Genomic DNA, 18,547 nt, shown 5'->3' with positions numbered 1-18,547 from the left:
AGAGCACCCGGTTCCAGCTGCCGATACGCCCCGGAGAATTGCCGCGCATGCACACGGCGGTGGCCTGCAGCGGCCGTGCCGTGCTACATGGCGGAAGCAGCTCGCAGACCCGGCCCGCTAAATAGTCCCCCCCCCCCCCCCCCCCCCCATTGGCCGGCTTGCGTGTCCCGGACTCCCCCGGACCTCCACACACACGCAGTGCCCCCAGCCCCTAATAATGTCCCCCCTCTGCCCGCGGATCGGCCCTCCCCGACGGTGGACAAACACGCAGCAGGCACAATTTAATGTGGAGAAATGATCAATCCAGAGATGCAGTGTGATCTAAATTAGACTAGTTTGAGTGGGAGGAACATCCATAGAGGGACCTGCTGGTGAAGAATCACCAATTCTCGAAAGAGCTGGGATATTTTGATTAAAAAATGAGAAATAGGAACAGAAGTGGGCCGTAAGGCCCCTCGAGTCTGATCATCTGCATTGGGATACTCATCGCCTGAAAACTGATCATTCCTGGCCTGGCCCAACTCAGCTGACTCAATTTTTGTGCACTATTTCTAAGTCTCTTGATTGTCCTGGTGCCCAAAAATCTTGAACATGCTCACTGACCGAGTGACCACAGTGTTGTGGGTGGAGAAGTTAAAAAAACTCAAAAGCCCTCTGAGTGAAGAAATTTCTCCTCACCTCAGTCCTAAATGGCCAACCCCTTATTCTCAGATTGCAACCCTTTGTTCTGAATTCCCCGGCTTCTCAGCATCCATCTTGCCAACCCCCCTCAGAATGTTACAGGTTTCGATATAATCAGTTGCATCCTTCTAGACTCGAGAGAACTTAGGTCCATTCTACTCAATCTCTTCTCATGCAACAGCCCTCTCATCCTTGGAATCATGCAGATGAACCATTTGTCCTTATGTGACGAGACAATATTCTGCACATTACTTCTCAGGTGCTATCTCACCTGTCACTGGCGTCACTCACGTGTCCAAGGAGGGCTGAAAAATTGAGGTCAGAACGTCTGCTATCTCCACCCAAACTGCCCTCAGCTGCCGAGGATTCAACCCATCCGGCAGGTTCTTCATTTGAGTGATGCCAACCTAATTGCCAAATTCTTCCACTTTATTTTTGTTCTGACCAATATCTCTGCTTCCCCCGGGTAACCGAGGAGTCTGTTTGTTTACCAATTGGCCGGGCGAACCATTTGGAAGATGGACCAATGAAGCAAGTTGGGTGGGGGGGGGGGGGTTGTTCATGTGGTCAAACCTTCAGGAATACATCGACCAAAGTTGGCAACCTGAGAAGCGAATGACAGACATTTCTGGGCTGGATATTTTGGTGCCAGTGACTCGCGAGCGGTGGAGTCGGTGCCAGATAATTTGGTCGTGGGTGGCTCAGTGCATCTCTTCACTTGCCTCTCTTGGCTGAGCCAGTTCAGACCAGAACAGCGCGAGACATCCTGTTGATGTTCTGGGGTAACTGACTGAACTTCGTACCATTCAAAATTTTTACCTCTATAAGGAACAATGCCACAGGGCATGTCGCTAAAGGGTAGAACTGGCATCTCAGCCACTTGGGGTGGGTGTGGCAGAGTCTTTGTAGGAACACTGGACATGTGATGCTTCTTGTAGCCTACCCTGTGTTGACATTAATAAAGCTGCTTGATCCATGTTTATGGTAGAATCTGTTGAGAAACTTGGAATATTTCTTGAGATTCCTCTTTTGACATTTCTCAAGTCCAACGTAACCCGGGAAAGCTCGTTTCTTGTATTTTGTAGGAACTAAGAGTGAGGTCATCCCTTGACGAGGATGATGAGGAAGCGGATGAAAATCTTCAGAGAGCCCTGGAACAAAGTCGCAAAGAGAATGAATTCGCCGAGGGGAGGAATGAGGTATAATTCCCTGTGCCAAACTTGGGCCTAACTTGTGAAACAATGTCACTGTCAGCCATGGCTCAGTTGGCAGAACACTCATTTCAAAGTCAGAAGGTTCCAGCCCCACTGCTGAGGAGTTGGCTGTGTGATCCAGACTGTGCTGTGCAGTACTGAGGGAGGGCTGCACTGCTGGAGGGTCAGTACTGAGGGAGGGCTGTACTGCTGGAGGGTCAGTACTGAGGGAGGGCTGCACTGCTGGAGGGTCAGTACTGAGGGAGGGCTGTACTGCTGGAGGGTCAGTACTGAGGGACGGCTGCGTTGCCGGAGGGTCAGTACCGAGGGAGAGATGCACTGCTGGAGGGTCAGTACTGAGGGAGGGCTGCACTGCCGGGGGGGGGGGGGGGGGCAGTACTGAGGGAGGGCTGCACTGCCGGGGGGTCTGTACTGAGGGAGGGCTGCACTGCCGGGGGGGGTCTGTACTGAGGGAGGGCTGCACTGCCCGGGGGGGTCTGTACTGAGGGAGTGCTGCACTGGCGGGAGGGGGGTCAGTGCTGAGGGAGGGCTGTACTTTCAGGGGTCAGTACGGAGGAAGAGCTGCACATCCTGGGGTCAGTACTGAGGGAGGGCTGCAGTTCTGGGGGTCAGTACTGAGGGAGAGCTGCGCAGCCGCAGGCCAGTACTGAGGGGGGGGGGGGGGGGCTGTACTTTTGGGGGTCAGTACTGAGGGAGGTCTGCACTTCTGGAGGGTCAGTACTGATGGAGAGTTGCACTGCTGGAGGGTCAGTACTGAGGGAGAGTTGCACTGCTGGAGGGTCAGTACTGAGGAACGGCTGCACTACCAGGGGGTCAGTACTGAGGAACGGCTGCACTTTCGGGGACCAGAGGGAGTGCTGCATTGTCAGAGGATCAATACTGAGGGAGTGCTGCACTGCCAGAGGGTCAGTACTGAGGGAGAGTTGCACTGCCGGAAGGTGGGTCGTGACAAAGGGCTGTGTTGCCGGAGGGTCAGTACTGAGGGACGGCTGCACTGCTGGAGGTTCAGTACCGAGGGAGAGTTGTACTCTGGAGGGTCAGTACTGAGGGAGGGCTGCACTGCTGGAGGGTCAGTACTGAGGGAGGGCTGCGTTGCCGGAGTGTCAGTATTGAGGGAGGGCTGCGTTGCCGGAGTGTCAGTACTGAGGGAGAGTTGCACTGCTGGAGGATCATTACTGAGGAAGGGCGGTGGTGCCAGAGGATCAGTACTGAGGGAGGGTTGCATTGCCGGAGGGTCAGTGCTGAGCGAGGGCTGTGTTGTTGGAGAGTCAGTACTGAGGGAGAGTTGCACTGCTGGAGGGTCAGTACTGAGGGAGGGCTGCGTTGTTGGAGGGTCAGTACTGAGGGAGGGCTGTGTTGTTGGAGAGTCAGTACTGAGGGAGGGCTGTGTTGTTGGAGAGTCAGTACTAAGGGAGGGCTGCACTGCTGGAGGGTCAGTACTGAGGGAGGGCTGCAATGCTGGAGGGTCAGTACTGAGGGAGAGTTGCACTGCTGGAGGGTCAGTACTGAGGGAGGGCTGCGTTGCTGGAGGGTCAGTACTGAGGGAGGGCTGCGTTGCAGGAGGGTCAGTACTGAGGGAGGGTTGCATTGCTGGAGGATCAGTGCTGAGGGAGGGCTGCGCTGCCAGAGGGTCAGTGCTGAAGATGGGAGTAACAAGGGATCTATTGAGAGTGTTTAGTACACACTACATTGAAATCTGGGAGTTAATGTGATTTGTAATCAATACCCGGAGAACATATGTGCAGGTTTGGGGAGATGGGGGGGCCTAGGGGGGCTGTTTGATTTAGGCCACCGGTGGTAGGGTACCCGACCTCTCCATTCTACCATATATGTCTGATATTGAAAACATACCAGGGACTTGCTTGTGGTCCCCCAGGTGTTGCTGTTCTGGGCATCCTTCCTGGGCTGTCCTCCCTTCCCCCGCACCCTTTTGGCCCCTCTGCCCTACTTCCTTTGTGTTCTGGGTAGTGCATCCTACCCTCCCTCCTTAGATCCCTCTTCACTCTCCCTCCTTCTTTGTCTATTTTGCCTCCCCATCCTCCCACCCCTTACTGATCGCTGGTTACAAACAGGTCCTCAAACAAGTTGATAAAATGCTTCCATCTTTTGTGGAAGTCCTCTTTCGAACCTCTGATGATGAATTTTATTTTTTCCAAGTTGAGGAATTCGGCTCGGTCAGGCAGACAGCTTGCAGGCTTTGGTGGTGCTGATGATCTCCACCCGAGCAGGATTCTCTGGTGGGTGACCCGGGAGGCAAAGGCTAGGGCGTCTGCCCCTCTCCCTGTGAAGAATTCTGGCTGTTCTGGTACCCCGAAGAATGCCGAAGGTCACAGCTCCACCCTCACTCCCATAACCCTGGATATGGCCTCGAAGGAGGCCAATAACCAACAAGTCTGGGACATGACCAGAACTTGCGGAATTGGTTGGCCGGTCCTCCCTGGTATCTAATGTGCATCTGTAATAACACTGTGTTGGCAGACAATTACAGTCCTGAGGTGCTGTACATTGACCCTAGTGTCCCTGGACTGGAGATTCAACCATGGTCCCAGCACCTGATTGCTCCTTGGCACAGGCATCAAAGCTGATGTGAGCTCTGGTGGCCAAATAGTCTGCTACTGCGCACGGACAGGGGGAGGTATGGGCTGCCTTCATTAACCAAATGGAACCGGATCCCAATAGGGAATCAACCCCTCCGGAAAGCGGTAAGAGACATTGGGTGTAAAGAATATTTGGAATTGTTCAATGCTGCCTCAATCACTAACAGTTGTTTCATTCTCTTGTCTAGTCCTCAATGCATGAACTGGCTGATATCTTCGGGGCCCCAGTGACTGTGACAGAAACCAGGGCTGATCCATGGGACACCTGTCCCCAACCATGGAGGAGCAGAAACATGGCCTCGCCTCCCTCTACAGCCTGTCCTGAACTCTGGAGTACTCTCGGTAAAGCTCTCCAATCATAAGCTTAACGCTGGGTTAGCACCAGAATTTCCTCATCTCTCGCCCACACACCACTCTCCCCCACACTGTGACTGACAGTGCCACACCCTGCCAACCCCTCACCCACCCACATAGCAGGAAGTCCTGGCTGGTGCCACATTCATAGGATTAGCCAGCTTGTGTTGTTACTCAGTTGGTCCAAGATGTATTGACCATTCTCTCGTGTCCCTTGTTTACACGTGAGGTTTGAGATTGTCCCACAGGATCCTCTAGCGTAGAAAGCACAGTGCCAGCACCTCCTCCAGAATCCTGGCAATAGGGTTTTTCCAATGGGAATCTTTGGGTCACGAGGAGGAGCAGGAATCTCGGAGCAGGGAGTGAATTGGGCTGAGTGATCGCCCTCCAACAAAGAATCCTGTTCGAGGTTGCAGGGGGCAGCGAGTGGCCGAGGGTGGAATAGTGGCCGAGGGCGAGTTAGCAGCTGAGGGCTGGATGATTCATATCCATTGAACATTGAGCTGAGGTGCCAGCCTCTGGTAACCTGCCGATGCCTCTATAATCTTTCAGATGAGACAATAACCCAAAGTCCTGTCAGCCCTCTGAGTGACAGGGTAACAGATTCCTTGATATTATTCGAGGGAGGGGTGTTGCCCGATATTTCAACAAGGCTTCAGTGGCTTTGGGATTTTGTAAGGATGGGAAATTGGAATCTTTTCTTTCCCGGGTTCCTGTGACATCCAACACGTTTAGGATATAGCCCCTCTCTCTTCAGACTGATTAATCTGAAGGGATTATGCTGGAAATGCTGGAAAAACTCAGCAGGTCTGGCAGCATCTGTGGAGAGAGAAAAACAAGAGAGGGTGGCGCGGTGGCACAGTGGGCAGCACTGTTGCTTCACAGCTTCAGGGTCCCAGGCTCGATTCCCGCTTGGGTCACCGTCTGCGCGGAGTCTGCACATTCTCCCGTGTCTGCATGGGTTTACCCCCACAAGTCCCGAAAGACACGCTGTTAGGTAATTTGGACATTCTGAATTCTCCCTCAGTGTACACGAACAGGTGCCAGAATGTGGCGACTAGGGGCTTTTCACAGTAACTTCATTGCAGTATTAATGTAAGCTGACTTGTGACAATAATAAAGATTATTATTAAAGAGTTAACTGAGTTCCAAAGAGGAGTCAGGTTGGGCTCGAAACGCTAACTCTGTTTCTCTTTCCACGGATGTTTCCAGACCTGCTGAGATTTTCTGTCTTTATTTCAGATTTCCAGCATCCGCAGTATTTTATTTCTATTTTTTTGTGAATTTAAAGAGTTGGCCACTCTCTCTCCTGTTGGCCCTGAAGAGGGTGACGGGGCTCCAGGCTGTATTTGACAGGACAGTGAGCACGAACACAGCTCCCCCTCCTGATCTAAGGATCACAAGCCCCTAGGCAGAGTGGTAGTGAGTGGGCTAGTCACTACTGTAGGTTAATTTTACACAGATCATTTACATTCTGCAACTATCGTGCACTTAGCGTGTCCTGAGAAGTCGCCTGATTTTGTTAACAAGACGTTGCTGCAGTTTTAATTATGGCTTCAGACTCTGGAAACCAACTCAGTTTGATCTACGTTAGACTCTTAGCTGTGAGTCCAACCATGAGTCCAGCCCTACCTCAATGGCTGCTACAGGCATGTCAATGACCACACCATTTTCTGTTTCTCTGGGGCCAGAGTGAGATCAGCAGCAGCACATAAGCTGACTTTTAAAATCCGTACAACTGGATTGCCCTGGGGCTGAGTGAGGGGGAAAACATGGTGTTAGGAAGAGGAGTGAGTTCTGAATGAGTCAGGATAGCTTCAACAGGTAGGAATTCTATCCCAATTGCACCATTAGTTGTGGCTCTTCAACAGAATGCTGACGGACGTTGTGTGATTTCCTTCAGGTACAAATGCATCTAACCCGAGTGCTGCAACTTCTTGGCCATCTTTAGACACCAACGCTGCTGCCTCTCCACAGATGTGGGACACGGACCTCTGGGCCCAGCCATCTGGCCCAACAGCTACCACCCAGTCCAACGTAGATCCATGGGTAACTGTGTCAACCACCAACACTTGCAGCGTGCTACCAGGTACCAGTGTGCCAGCTTAATGGGAAGCAGATTCTAAATTGCCAACTTCCTGCTAGCCAACAGGCAAAACTCCTCAAGTCTATGTACTCTTGAGCAATGTGTAGCCAGTACCATTGTAACAAAACTGAAATATTTTAAGCTCTGATGTCTTGGCCAGTCATTGTACTTGGAGCTTTTTTTTTCAATTTAAAGTGCCCAATTCTTTTTTTTTTTCAAATTAAGGGGCAATTTATCGTGGCCAATCCACCGACCCTGCACATCTTTGGGTTGTGGGGGTGAGACCCATGCAGACACGGAAAGAATGTCCAAACTCCACACAGACAGTGACCCGGGGCCATAGTGCTAACCACTGCACCCCCATACCCCCCCACGCTGAGGGTTTATCCCACAGGCTCACAGAAGCTTTTTTTAATTCATCGATGGGATGTGCCAGTATTTGTTGCCCACCCCAAATTGTCCAGATTGCCCTTGATTAGCTGGCTAGGCTGTTTCAGAGGGCATTGCTGTGGGTGTGGAGTAACATGTAGACCAGACCAGGTAAAGGCGGCAAATTTCCTTCCCTCAAGGGCATTAGTGAACCAGGTGGGTTTTTACGACTGTCGATAATGGTTTTGTGGTCATCGTTAGACTTTTAACTCAAATTTCACCATCTGCCATGGGATTCGAACCCAGTTTGCCAGCAAATACCTTGGGATTACTGGTCCAGCAACAATACCACTACACCACCGCCTCCCCAAAGGGGAGATTAAGAAATTCCTGGGTCCATGTTGATTGGACAGGATGGTTCTCTGCAATTTCATAATAATAGAGTGGGCAGTTACAGAAGATTAAATGGAGACCCCCCCTAACCCTCTATTCCAATTCTGGCATCACTCGCCTGTTCAGTTCTGGCACCACAGCAGAGGCAGATTATATTGGTCTTGGAGGGAATGCAGTTCAGATTCACCAGGATGATATCAGGGCTGAAGGGGTTAAAATTTGAAGACGGGCCACATAGACTTGGCTTGTACTCCTTTGATATACAGAAAGTTGAGGGGTGATCAAATTGAAATGATGAAGGGTTAGAGAGAAAGACAATGTGGCCTCTGAAATGACTGAGCCACATCCCATTAATTAATTTTTGGTTTGATGTATGTATTCGCATTTCCTTTATCCTGAACAGATCTTTGAAAACTATTTCTCAGACTGCCCCCTTCTAATTGGGTTCTTCAACTGGAGCTGGTAGTGAGATTCGAGAGTTAGGAGGTGAGGGACCACGCCTCCTGAGCGGCCTAATAGTGAGATTAGAGACAGGAGGAGGGGCCAAGAGCTGAATGGACCAATCGTGAGGCTACACAGCTGGGGGAGAGATGCCAAATTCCTAAAGGCATTTGAAATGGGAACGGAAATTTTAAAATTGAGACTTTGCTGGACCAGGATCCAATGGAGGTCAGCAAGCACAGGCTGCTAAGTGAACAGGATTTGGTACGAGTTTAGGATCTAAACAGTAATGTTTTGGATGTGATGAGGTTTTATGGGGGCTGGGGGGATACGCCTGCCTGTATAGAGATAAGAAACTAGAGATTACTAGGGATAGCACTTTGGACCAAAAAATATTTTTTTTTTAAGCTAGAAACAGTGGCGTGCCAAGTGTAGGTACAAAGATCATCAAAATGTGATGAACTGATACAGAAAATAATCAAAAAGGCTAATGGAATATTGGCCTTTCTATCTTAAGGACTAAAATTCAGGAAGGTGGAATTGATGGTACAACGACCTAGTTAGAACTCACCTGGGGAACTGGACAGGGTATATTAGTCTTGGAGGGAATGCAGCGTTGATTTACCAGAATGGTACCTGCACTGCAAGGGGTTAAATTGCAATGAGAAATCACACATACTCAGGTGGCATCCCTGGACTGTCGACAGTTAAAGGACGATTTAATCAATGCTTTCAAGGTAGTTAAAAGAAGGGATTTGGAGGAACTATTGCTGCTGGTTTGAGAATCTAAAAATTAGAACCAGGCATTTCTGGAGTAAATTTAGGAAAATGTCTTCATGAGGAACATAGAAGTTTGGAATTCACTTTGTCAAATGGAAATTGATGCTAGATCAGTTGTTAATTATTAAATTGACAGATTCTTGTTTACCAAAGGGATTAAGGGTAAATGGGCAGAAGGTGGGTTTATGGAGCTAGTCACATCAGTATTAAATGTTGGATTACGTTTGTGGGGTTAAATGGCCAATTCCTGGTCCTAAATTCCTAAGACCTGGATAAGCTATAACAGGGACAGAGTTGGATGATGTTATGGAGGTGAATTGGACATCATGAAAAGTTAAAGGATTAACAGCAGTATAAAATGCTGGTTAGGTCACAGCTCGAGTATTGTGCATAGTTCTGGTTGCCACACTATAGGAAGAATGTGATTGCACTGGAGAGGGTGTAGAGGAGATTCACCAGAATGTTATCTGGGCTGAAGGGTTTCAGCTATGAAGAGAAGCTGGTTAGGCTGGGGTTGTTTATCTTAGAGCTGAAGGAGGGGGGACCTCTGAGGTGTAGAGAATTATGAGGACTGTGGGTGGGACAGAAAGGAAGGACTCTCAGTAAAGGGGTCAATAACTAGGGGGGACAAAGATTTAAGGGTATTTGAGAAAAACGTTCACCCAGAGGGTGGTGGGAATCTGGAACTCACTGCCTGAAAAGGTGGTAGAGGCAGGAACCCTCACAAATTTAAGAAGCATTTAGATAAGCACTTGAAATGTGTTAGCACACAAGGCTACGGACCAAATGCTGGAAATGGGATTAGAATAGATAGGTGCTTGATGGCTGGTACAAACATGATGGGCCGAATGGCCTCTTGGTGCTGTAAAACACTATGACTCTAACAGTTGAACATCCACACCAGTGTTTTTCAAACTTTTTTTCCGGGGACCCATTTTTACCAACCGGTCAATCTTCGCGACCCACGCTGATCGACCTTTGCGGCCCACGCCGGCCGACCTGCGCGACCCACCATTTTTTCTTACCTGGTTTGTTGCTGACCAAAATGGACAAAATGGTTTTGGGTCCCTTTGGCTCCGATGGTCCCTTTGTCCCTCCGAACTTGGAAACTAAAAGGCTGCGACCATATAAAAAAGAAATGCGGCCGCACTGCGCATGCGTGCCCGATCATCGGTGCGCATACGCATAGTTTTGCGCATGTGCATCGATGATCGGGTACACATGCGGAGTGCGGCTGCGTTTCTTTTTATCTCTTCCTGGCCATTATTAAAAGCCGGCTGTTGCACGCGGATTTGCGCAAACGGGAGCACCGCGGCGGACGGCTCCACGACCCACCCTGCGGGACGCGCCCCCAGGTTTGACAATGCCTGGAGCATGGAGCAATAGATATTCCAATATAATCACGATGGCTTTAAAATTGGAAAATATGACATCTGTATCAAGTTACCCGAGGGGAGACGACAGCCTCAACTCTGATCTGGTTGGTGGGGGTCAGGGCTAAGGGCTGGATATCGTGTGTTTATTCTCTTCCCTTCATGATTTTATCCTTCTTACAGAGAGCTCGACATTTGACCCCTTTACAAATCCAGGGAACTCCGTGCTAGATCAATTTGCAGAGAGTGCATGGGTTCATTCTGCACCAGCATTATCTGATAGTCCTGCAGGTAAGGTTCAGACTGTCTCAGCAATGGCCCCTTTGCACAACTGCCGGATCTATGGAAGCCACTTGCTCTTTGAGTCCATCCCCCGACTGCTTGAAGCCATCGCCACCCACCCATTCACCCTCAATCCCTCTCCCTTCCACTCCCCACTATACCCCTCCATTTCTTCTTACTCCCCACCAATGCCTCCCATACCCACTCACCTCCACGCCTGCACACCTAACCTCCCCATCACTCTCACAACCTCACCAAATCACCCCCCCAACCACTGAGTGAACTAATAGGAACTGGATAATGTTCCTGGATTAGGGAAGGAAAATCCCAGAGTATCTGCCCAATTCCCCCTTAGCATGGCTGTGAATCACATGGAGGGTGAGTCTGGTACATGGAGGAACATAGAACAGTACAGCACAGAACAGGCCCTTCAGCCCTCGATGTTGCGCCGAGCATTGTCCAAAACCAAGATCAAGCTATACCCTCTCCCTGTTATTCTGATGTGCTCCATGTGCCTATCCAATAACCACTTGAAAGTTCCTAAAGTGTCCAACTCCACTATCACTTAAAACAATATGTAGACAACCTGGTATTGGGGAATGAGCCCGGCCAGGTGGTAGAAGTTTCAGTAGGGGAGCATTTCGGTAACAGTGACCACAATTCAGTAAGAAGGGTATGATACATGGACTGAACTCAGTCTTGCTCCATTATTTACTAGTTTTGTTGCCCTCATGAGAGTGTCCAAGATCAGGACAGGGTTGGCAAATAATTGCAGTGCTGGAGCCTGGGAGGTAGTGTGCCATTGGCAAAACCATGGAAATGTGGCTCTTTCCAAAGAAGAGTAATGTCTCTCTCTGGGCCAAGATTCCCCCACCCCCAACGCCAGCCAAGGAACCCAGAGTTTTAGGTTCTCCTCAGGATCAGTCCCTTCAGTGGAGGGCGAGTCAATTGTACTGACACCAGCTATTAATTTTAAACCAAGTTCAAACTAGAAGGCTAGGCTGGTGGGAGTTGAACTCTTGATTACTGCCAAGTTCAGAAACATACGCACTACACCCCTCCCCCCCACCGAATGTTGATTGAGGTCGGGACCTACTCCTGGACGGTTCGTGGGAGTGGGGTGATCCACAGTCCTCTGAATGATACTAACACCTGTCCTCACCCCCAAAGAACTGGCTCAGCCTTGCCCCCAGTCAAGTTTTCACAAATTTTTACCAACAAGAACGGAAATAAATAAAAACAGTAACCCCCCCCCCCCCCCATACACAGATATTAAATTACCAGAAATAATTAACATGAAAGCAAATATACACGCCCAATAAAAAAAACAAACAAACCCTCACCCGCCCGCCCATCCCGAAACCCCCCCCCCCCCCCCCCCTCGGGATCCTGCTGTTATTGACCATCACCTAACGTTCCACCAGGAAGTCGAGAAACAGTTGCCACCTCCAGAAGAACCCTTGCACCGACCCCCTTAAGGCAAATTTGACCCTCTCCAGTTTGATAAACCCAGCCATATTGTCGACCCAGGCCTCCACGCCCGGGGGCCTCACATCCTTCCACTGTAGAAGAATCCTGCGCCGGGCTACCAGGCCAGAATACCGGCCTCTTTCGCCTCCTGCACTCCCGGCTCCACTGCTACCCCAAATATTGCGAGCCCCCAGCCCGGCTCAACCCTGGAACCAACCACCCTTGACAGCATATCCGCGACGCCCCTCCAAAAGCCCACCAGTGCAGGGCTCGCCCAGAACATGTGGGTGTGATTTGCGGGGCTCCCTGAGCATCTAGCACACCAGTCCAAACCCCCAAAGAACCGGCTCAGCCTTGCCCCAGCCATGTGCGCCCTATGCCGCATCTTAAATTGTATTAAGCTGAGCCTCGCGCAACAGGAGGAATTTCCCCTCCACAGTGCATCCGCCCTCGTCGATCTCCTCTCCTAACTCCTCCTCCCACTTACCTTTCAGCTCTCCCACCGAGGCCTCCTTCTCCTGCATCACCTGATACGTTACCGAGATCCTCCCCTCTCCGATCCACGCCCCCGAGTGCACCCTGTCCTGGACCCCTCGTGGCGGCAGCAGTGGGAGCTCCACCACCTGCCGCCTAACAAATGTCCTTACCTGCATATATCCGAAAGTGTTCCCCAGGGGGAGGCCGAACCTCCCCCCCAGCTCACCCAGGCTCATGAATTTCCCGTCCACAAACAGGTCCCCCATCCTTTTAATGCCTGCCCTGTGCCAACTCAGGAACCCTCCATCCATTCTCCCCGGGACAAACCAGTGGTTCCCCCATATTGGGGACCACACTGAAGCCCTCACCTCCCCCCGTGTCGCCTCCATTGCCCCCAAATTTTGAGGGTCGCCGCCACCACCGGGCTCATAGTATACTTTGTTGGGGGAAGCGGTAGCGGCGCCGTCACCAGCGCCTCCAGACTCGTGCCCACGCAGGACGCCATCTCCAACCTCTTCCATGCCGCCCCCTCCCCCTCCATCACCCACCTACGTAACATCGCCACGTTGGCAGCCCAATAGTACCCACAGAGGTTAGGCAGCGCCAACCCCCCCCCCCCCCCCCCACATCCCTGCTCCGCTCCAGGAACACCCTTCTCACCCTCGGGGTCTTCTGCACCCACACAAACCCCATAACGCTCCTATTGACCCATCTGAAAAAAGCCTTAGGAATCAGAATAGGGAGGCATTGGAACAAGGACAAAAACCACGGAGCACCATCATTTTGACTGACTGGACCCTGCCCACTAGGGAGAGTGGCAGCACATCCCACCTCTTTTTTTAAATATAAATTTAGATTACCCAATTATTTTTTCCAATTAAGGGACAATTTAGTGTGGCCAGTCCTCCTACTCTGCACATTTTTGGGTTGTGGGGGCAAAACCCACGCAGAAACGGGGAGAATGTACAAACTCCACATGGACAGTGACCCAGAGCCGGGATCGAACCTGGGACCTCAGCGTCGTGAGGCAGCTGTGCTAACCACTAGGCCACCGTGCTGCCCTGCACATCCCACCTCTTAAACTCCTCCTCCATCTGCTCCACCAGTCTCGTGAAGTTAAGCCTATGCAAGGCCCCCCAGCTCCTAGCTATCTGTACCCCCAGGTACCTGAAACTCCTCTCCGCCCTCTTCAGCAGGAGCTCACCAATCCCCCTCTCCTGGTCCCCTGGGTGCACAACGAACAGCTCACTCCCCCATATTGAGCTTATACCCGGAGTAATCCCCGAACTCCCTAAGGATCCTCATCACCTCCGGCATTCCCCCCACCGGGTCCGCTACGTACAACAGTAGGTCATCCGCGTATAACGACAGCCGATGCTCTCCCTCTCTCCCCCCCCATCCAGTTCCTCAACGCCATGGCCAGGGGTTCAACCACCAGCGCAAAGAGCTGGGGAGACAGGGGGACACCCCTGCCTCGTCCCCCGGTGCAGACGGAAATACTCTGACCTCATTCCGTCCATGGCCACAATCGCCACTGGGGCCTCGTACAGCAGCCTCACCCACCTAACGAACCCCTCTCCAAACCCAAACCTTTTCAGCACCTCCCATAGGTATCCCCATTGCACCTTATCAAAGGCCTTCTCCGCATCCATCGCCACCACTATCTCCGCCTCCCCTTCAGCTGCCAGCATCATTATAACATTCAAGAGCCTCCGTTCATTAGCGTTCAACTGCCTCCCTTTCACAAAACCCGTTTAATCCTCATGTATGACCTGTGGCAGAATGTCCTCAATCCTCATGGCCAATATCTTTGCCAGCAACTTCGCATCTACTTTTAGGAGTGAAATCGGCCTATATGACCCACACTGTAGGGGACCCTTATCCCGCTTCAGGATCAAGGAGATCAGCGCCCTAGACATCGTCGGGGGCAGAGCCCCCCCTTCCCTTGCCTCGTTGAACGTCCCAACTAGCAGCGGGCCCAGCAGGTCTGAATATTTCTTGTAGAATTCAACCGGGAACCCATCTGGCCCCAGTGCCTTCCCTGTCTGCATGCTCCCAATCGCTTTAACCAGCTCCTCCAATCCAACTGGCGCCCCCAACCCCTCGACCTGCTCCTCCTCCACTCTCGGAAACCTCAGTTTGTCTAGGAAGCAATCCATCCCTCCCTCCTCCACTGGGGGCTCAGACCGGTACAGTCCCTCATAGAAGCTCCTAAAGACCCCGTTGATGCCCACCGTGCTTCAGACCGTGCTCCCTCTTCCGTCCCTAACTCCCCCAATCTCCCTAGCTGCCTCCCGCTTCCGAAGCTGATGCGCCAGCATCCGACTCGCCTTTTCTCCATATTCATAATACCACCCCCTGCACCCCTGTTTTCCTGGTGGCCAATAAATCAAACTCAGCCTGGAGGTTGCGTCTCTTCCTCAGCAGGCCCTCCTCCAGGGCCTCCACGTACCTCCTATCTACCCTCTCCCTCTCTCTCCTCTCCCCCCTCTCCTTGTGTGCTCTAATGGAGATCAGCTCCCCTCTCACCACCACCTTCAGCACCTCCCAAACCACCCCAACTTGCATCTCCCCATTGTCATTAGTCTACAGATACCTCTCTATACACCTCCGGACCCGCCTGCTCGTCTCCTCGTCCACTAGCAACCCCACCTCTAGACGCCACATCGGACGTTGGTCCCTCTCCTCCTCCAACTCAAGGTCCACCCAATGCGGAGCGTGATCTGAAATGGCTATCGCCGAGTATTCCACGGCCTCCACTCTCAGAATCAGCGCCCTGCCCAAGACAAAAAAGTCAATAGGCCTTGTGGACATGGGAGAAGAACGAGAATTCCCTAACCCCCGGCCTCATAAATATCCAGGGGTCCATCCCTCCCATCTGGTCCATGAACCCCTCAACACCTTGGCCGCCGCCGGCCTCCTACCCGTCCTGGACCTGGAGCGATGAAGTGCCGAGTCCAGCACCGTATTGAAGTCCCCTCCCATTATCAGACTCCCTGTCTCAAGATCTGGAATCCGACCCAACATATGCGGCATGAACCCACATCGTCCCAATTCGGGGCGTATACATTGACCAGCACCACACGCTCCCCCTCAAGCTTGCCACTCACCATCACATACCTACCGCCCTTGTCCTCCACCACGCTCAACGCCACAAACGACACTCTCTTCCCCACCAAAATCGCCATCCCCGGTTTTTCAGATCTAAGCCCGAGTGGAACACTTGCCCTACCCCACCCCTTCCTCAACCTTACCTGATCCACCACCCTTAGGTGCGTCTCCTGGAGCATGGCCACATCCGCCCTCAGCCCCTTCAGATGCGCGACCACCCGGGCCCGCTTGACTGGCCCGTTCAGTCCCCTTACATTCCAGGTTATCAGCCGGATCAGGGGGGCATTCACCCCCCCCCCCCCCCCCCGGTCGATCAGCCATAGCCCTTCCTAGTCCAGCCACGTGCCCGCGTCCCCTGCACGGCCCATTCTCCACAGCGGCAGATCCCCGGCTCGACCCCCTCTGTCAACTCCAGCTCCCCCATGGCCCTCTCAGCAGCAACCCCTCCCCCCCTAGCTAGTTCCCCCCCCTAGCTGCGTTGCTCCCCCCATCGTACTTCCATGAGTCAGCTGACTCCTGCTGACCCCGGTCACTCACGCCGCACCAATGACCCCCCCCCCCCCCCCCCCAGTGAAACACTACCCCTCCCCTCCCACAAACAGGCTCACCTCCTTCCCCTTCCGGTCCCAGCGCGGGAAAAGGCCCGCACTTCCAACTTCAGCCCCACCCCCTCCAGTCCTTAGCGCAGGGAAAAGCCCGCTTCCCACTTGGCTGGCCCCGCCTCCTCTGGCACAGCTCCCTTTTCAGGCCCAAACTCACTGGTCCCATCCCAGGCCACCCTTCCCCCTACCAACCATCCACCCCCCAGGCTGATCGCCTTCGAGCCCATCTGACAGGCCTGAACAACGCCCCATCACCCCCCCCCCCCAAAACAAAGGAACAAAGAAAGAACCCCCCCTCAAAGCACAACACAAACATCCCCGGCCATCCCCCAACCCTCAGTCTTGAGTCCAGTTTTTCGGTCTGCACAAAGGCCCAGGCCTCCACTAACACTGGTTTAAATACTGGCCTACGGGTGGGAGAGAGGGTGAAATCAGTTCCTGCTGCTGACCGTCCTACACCTGCTCCTCATACAGACTGAGAGACCAACTGACCAGAATTGAAAGAGCACAGATATTTTGGAGGGTGGGGGTACGGTGGCAAGGCCTCAGAGGGATTTGAAAACAAAGGGTGAGAATTTAAAATTCAAGGTGTTGTTTAGCTGAGAGTCAAAGAGACAAAGAAATATCTTTCCATTTCAATTCTTCCCAATGAAAAGTGCAACTGATGTCAGAATACCAATCACCAGACAAAATAGAAGGAAGCTAAAGTTCTCTGGAATCTAAAGACGTCAGTCTCTGATTAACAAGATTTCTGTTGAACAAGGTGTGTCAGCCTGTTCCTCAGAACTGGACAATAACAGGTAAAAAATCTACTTGGCAGGAGTCTCCTCTAGGTAACTGAAAATGAAAATAGCTTATTGTCACAAGTAAGCTTCAAATGAAGTTACTGTGAAAAGCCCCTATTTGCCACATTCCGCCGCCTGTTCGGGGAGGCTGGTACGGGAATTGAACCGTGCTGCTGGCTTGCCTTGGTCTGCTTTCAAAGCCAGCGATTTAGCCCTGTGCTAAACCAGCCCCTGGTAAAGGTGACTGAAGCAAAGAATGACTGAGCAGTTAAGGATGGCAGAAGAGAGGTTAAAAATCGGAGTGATCGCCTTGGAAGAGACACAGCTCATTGTTATGAGATACGTTTATGTTCTTGCAATGTGAGGCACAGGATTGAGAGCAGGAAGATACTGAGGGGCCTGGACTTTAGGATAAAGGGTGGCATGGTGGCTAGCACTGTTGCTTCACAGCACCAGGGACCCAGGTTCCACTCCCGGCTCGGGTCACTGTCAGTACAGAGTCTGCATGTTCTCCCAGTGTCTATGTGGGTTTCCTCCCACAAGTCCCAAAAGATGTGCTGTAATAATAATAATCTTTATTGTCGCAAGAAGGCTTACATTAACACTGCAATGAAGTTACTGTGAAAAGCCCTGAGTTGCCAAATTCCGACGCCTGTTCGGGTAGACTGAGGGAGAATTCAGAATGTCTAAATTACCCAACAAGCACGTTTTCGGGACTTGTGGGAGGAAACCGGAGCACCCGGAGGAAACCCACGCAGACACGGAGAACGTGCAGACTCCACGCAGACAGGGGCCTAAGCCAGGAATCGAACCCGGGTCTCTGGTGCTGTGAAGCAACAGTGCTAACCACTGTGCTGTTAGGTAAATTGGACATTATGAATTCTCCCTCCGTGTACCTGAACAGGTGCTGGAATATGGCGACTTAGGATTTTCAGTGACTTCATTGCAGTGCTAATGCAAGTCTACTTGTGACATTAATAAAGATTATTATAAAGATTAGCTTGGAAAATTAATTGTCAATTCTAATTCTGCAGGAAAGATGGATCTGTTGGGTGAAACAATTCCAAACACAAAGCAGAACGGTAGCAGTAGTCCAGATGTCTTTGATATGATTGAAGTAGGACATTCCCTAAAGGACTCCTCAAATGGACCTCACCGGACTCCAGAATTATTCCTGGATCCTAATGCTGCATGCCTGGTGAACTTGGATTCGTTGCTCTCTGCACCTTCTCACACCCTTAAGAGCAAGAATCCTTTCCACACATCAGGTAACACAGCCTGATGGTGAAATGTACGTCTTTAAGTATAACATCTTCAAGGCAAAGATCTGTAGTGCCAGGCATGGCCAAGAGTGACCGAGTGAGGGTGATCGACCGAGATGAACTGAGAGTGATTGACTGACTGAAACTATTCAACCAAAATAAAGAGTGACTGACTGACGTGAACAAAGAGTGCCTGACTTAATGAGGAATTAACTCCTTCATAAACAAACTGGACCAATGTCAGGTGGGGAATAAAATTAGTGATGAGGA

The 18,547-nt window shown here is 51.6% G+C and overlaps 1 protein-coding gene across 9 annotated transcripts in view; it reads left to right on the top strand.

Moving 5' to 3' along the window:
* LOC119953294 (epsin-2-like) overlaps positions 1-18,547 on the top strand; it is a 101,664-nt gene that overhangs the window by 82,067 nt on the left and 1,050 nt on the right. For 7 of the 9 annotated variants that reach the window (XM_038777410.1, XM_038777409.1, XM_038777411.1 and 4 more), the window contains 5 exons: positions 1,767-1,880; positions 4,681-4,834; positions 6,750-6,935; positions 10,472-10,579; positions 18,050-18,283. In XM_038777410.1, coding sequence (XP_038633338.1) covers positions 1,767-1,880; positions 4,681-4,834; positions 6,750-6,935; positions 10,472-10,579; positions 18,050-18,283 — 796 coding nt within the window. The remainder of the gene's footprint in view (positions 1-1,766; positions 1,881-4,680; positions 4,835-6,749; positions 6,936-10,471; positions 10,580-18,049; positions 18,284-18,547) is intronic. The other 2 variants (XM_038777415.1, XM_038777416.1) reach the window with 2 other exon arrangements.

The sequence above is a fragment of the Scyliorhinus canicula genome, chromosome 18 (assembly GCF_902713615.1).
Source record: "Scyliorhinus canicula chromosome 18, sScyCan1.1, whole genome shotgun sequence".
Taxonomy (NCBI): domain Eukaryota; kingdom Metazoa; phylum Chordata; class Chondrichthyes; order Carcharhiniformes; family Scyliorhinidae; genus Scyliorhinus; species Scyliorhinus canicula.
The sequence above is the reverse complement of the archived record's forward strand: the minus strand, read 5'-3'. Positions and strand labels throughout refer to the sequence as shown.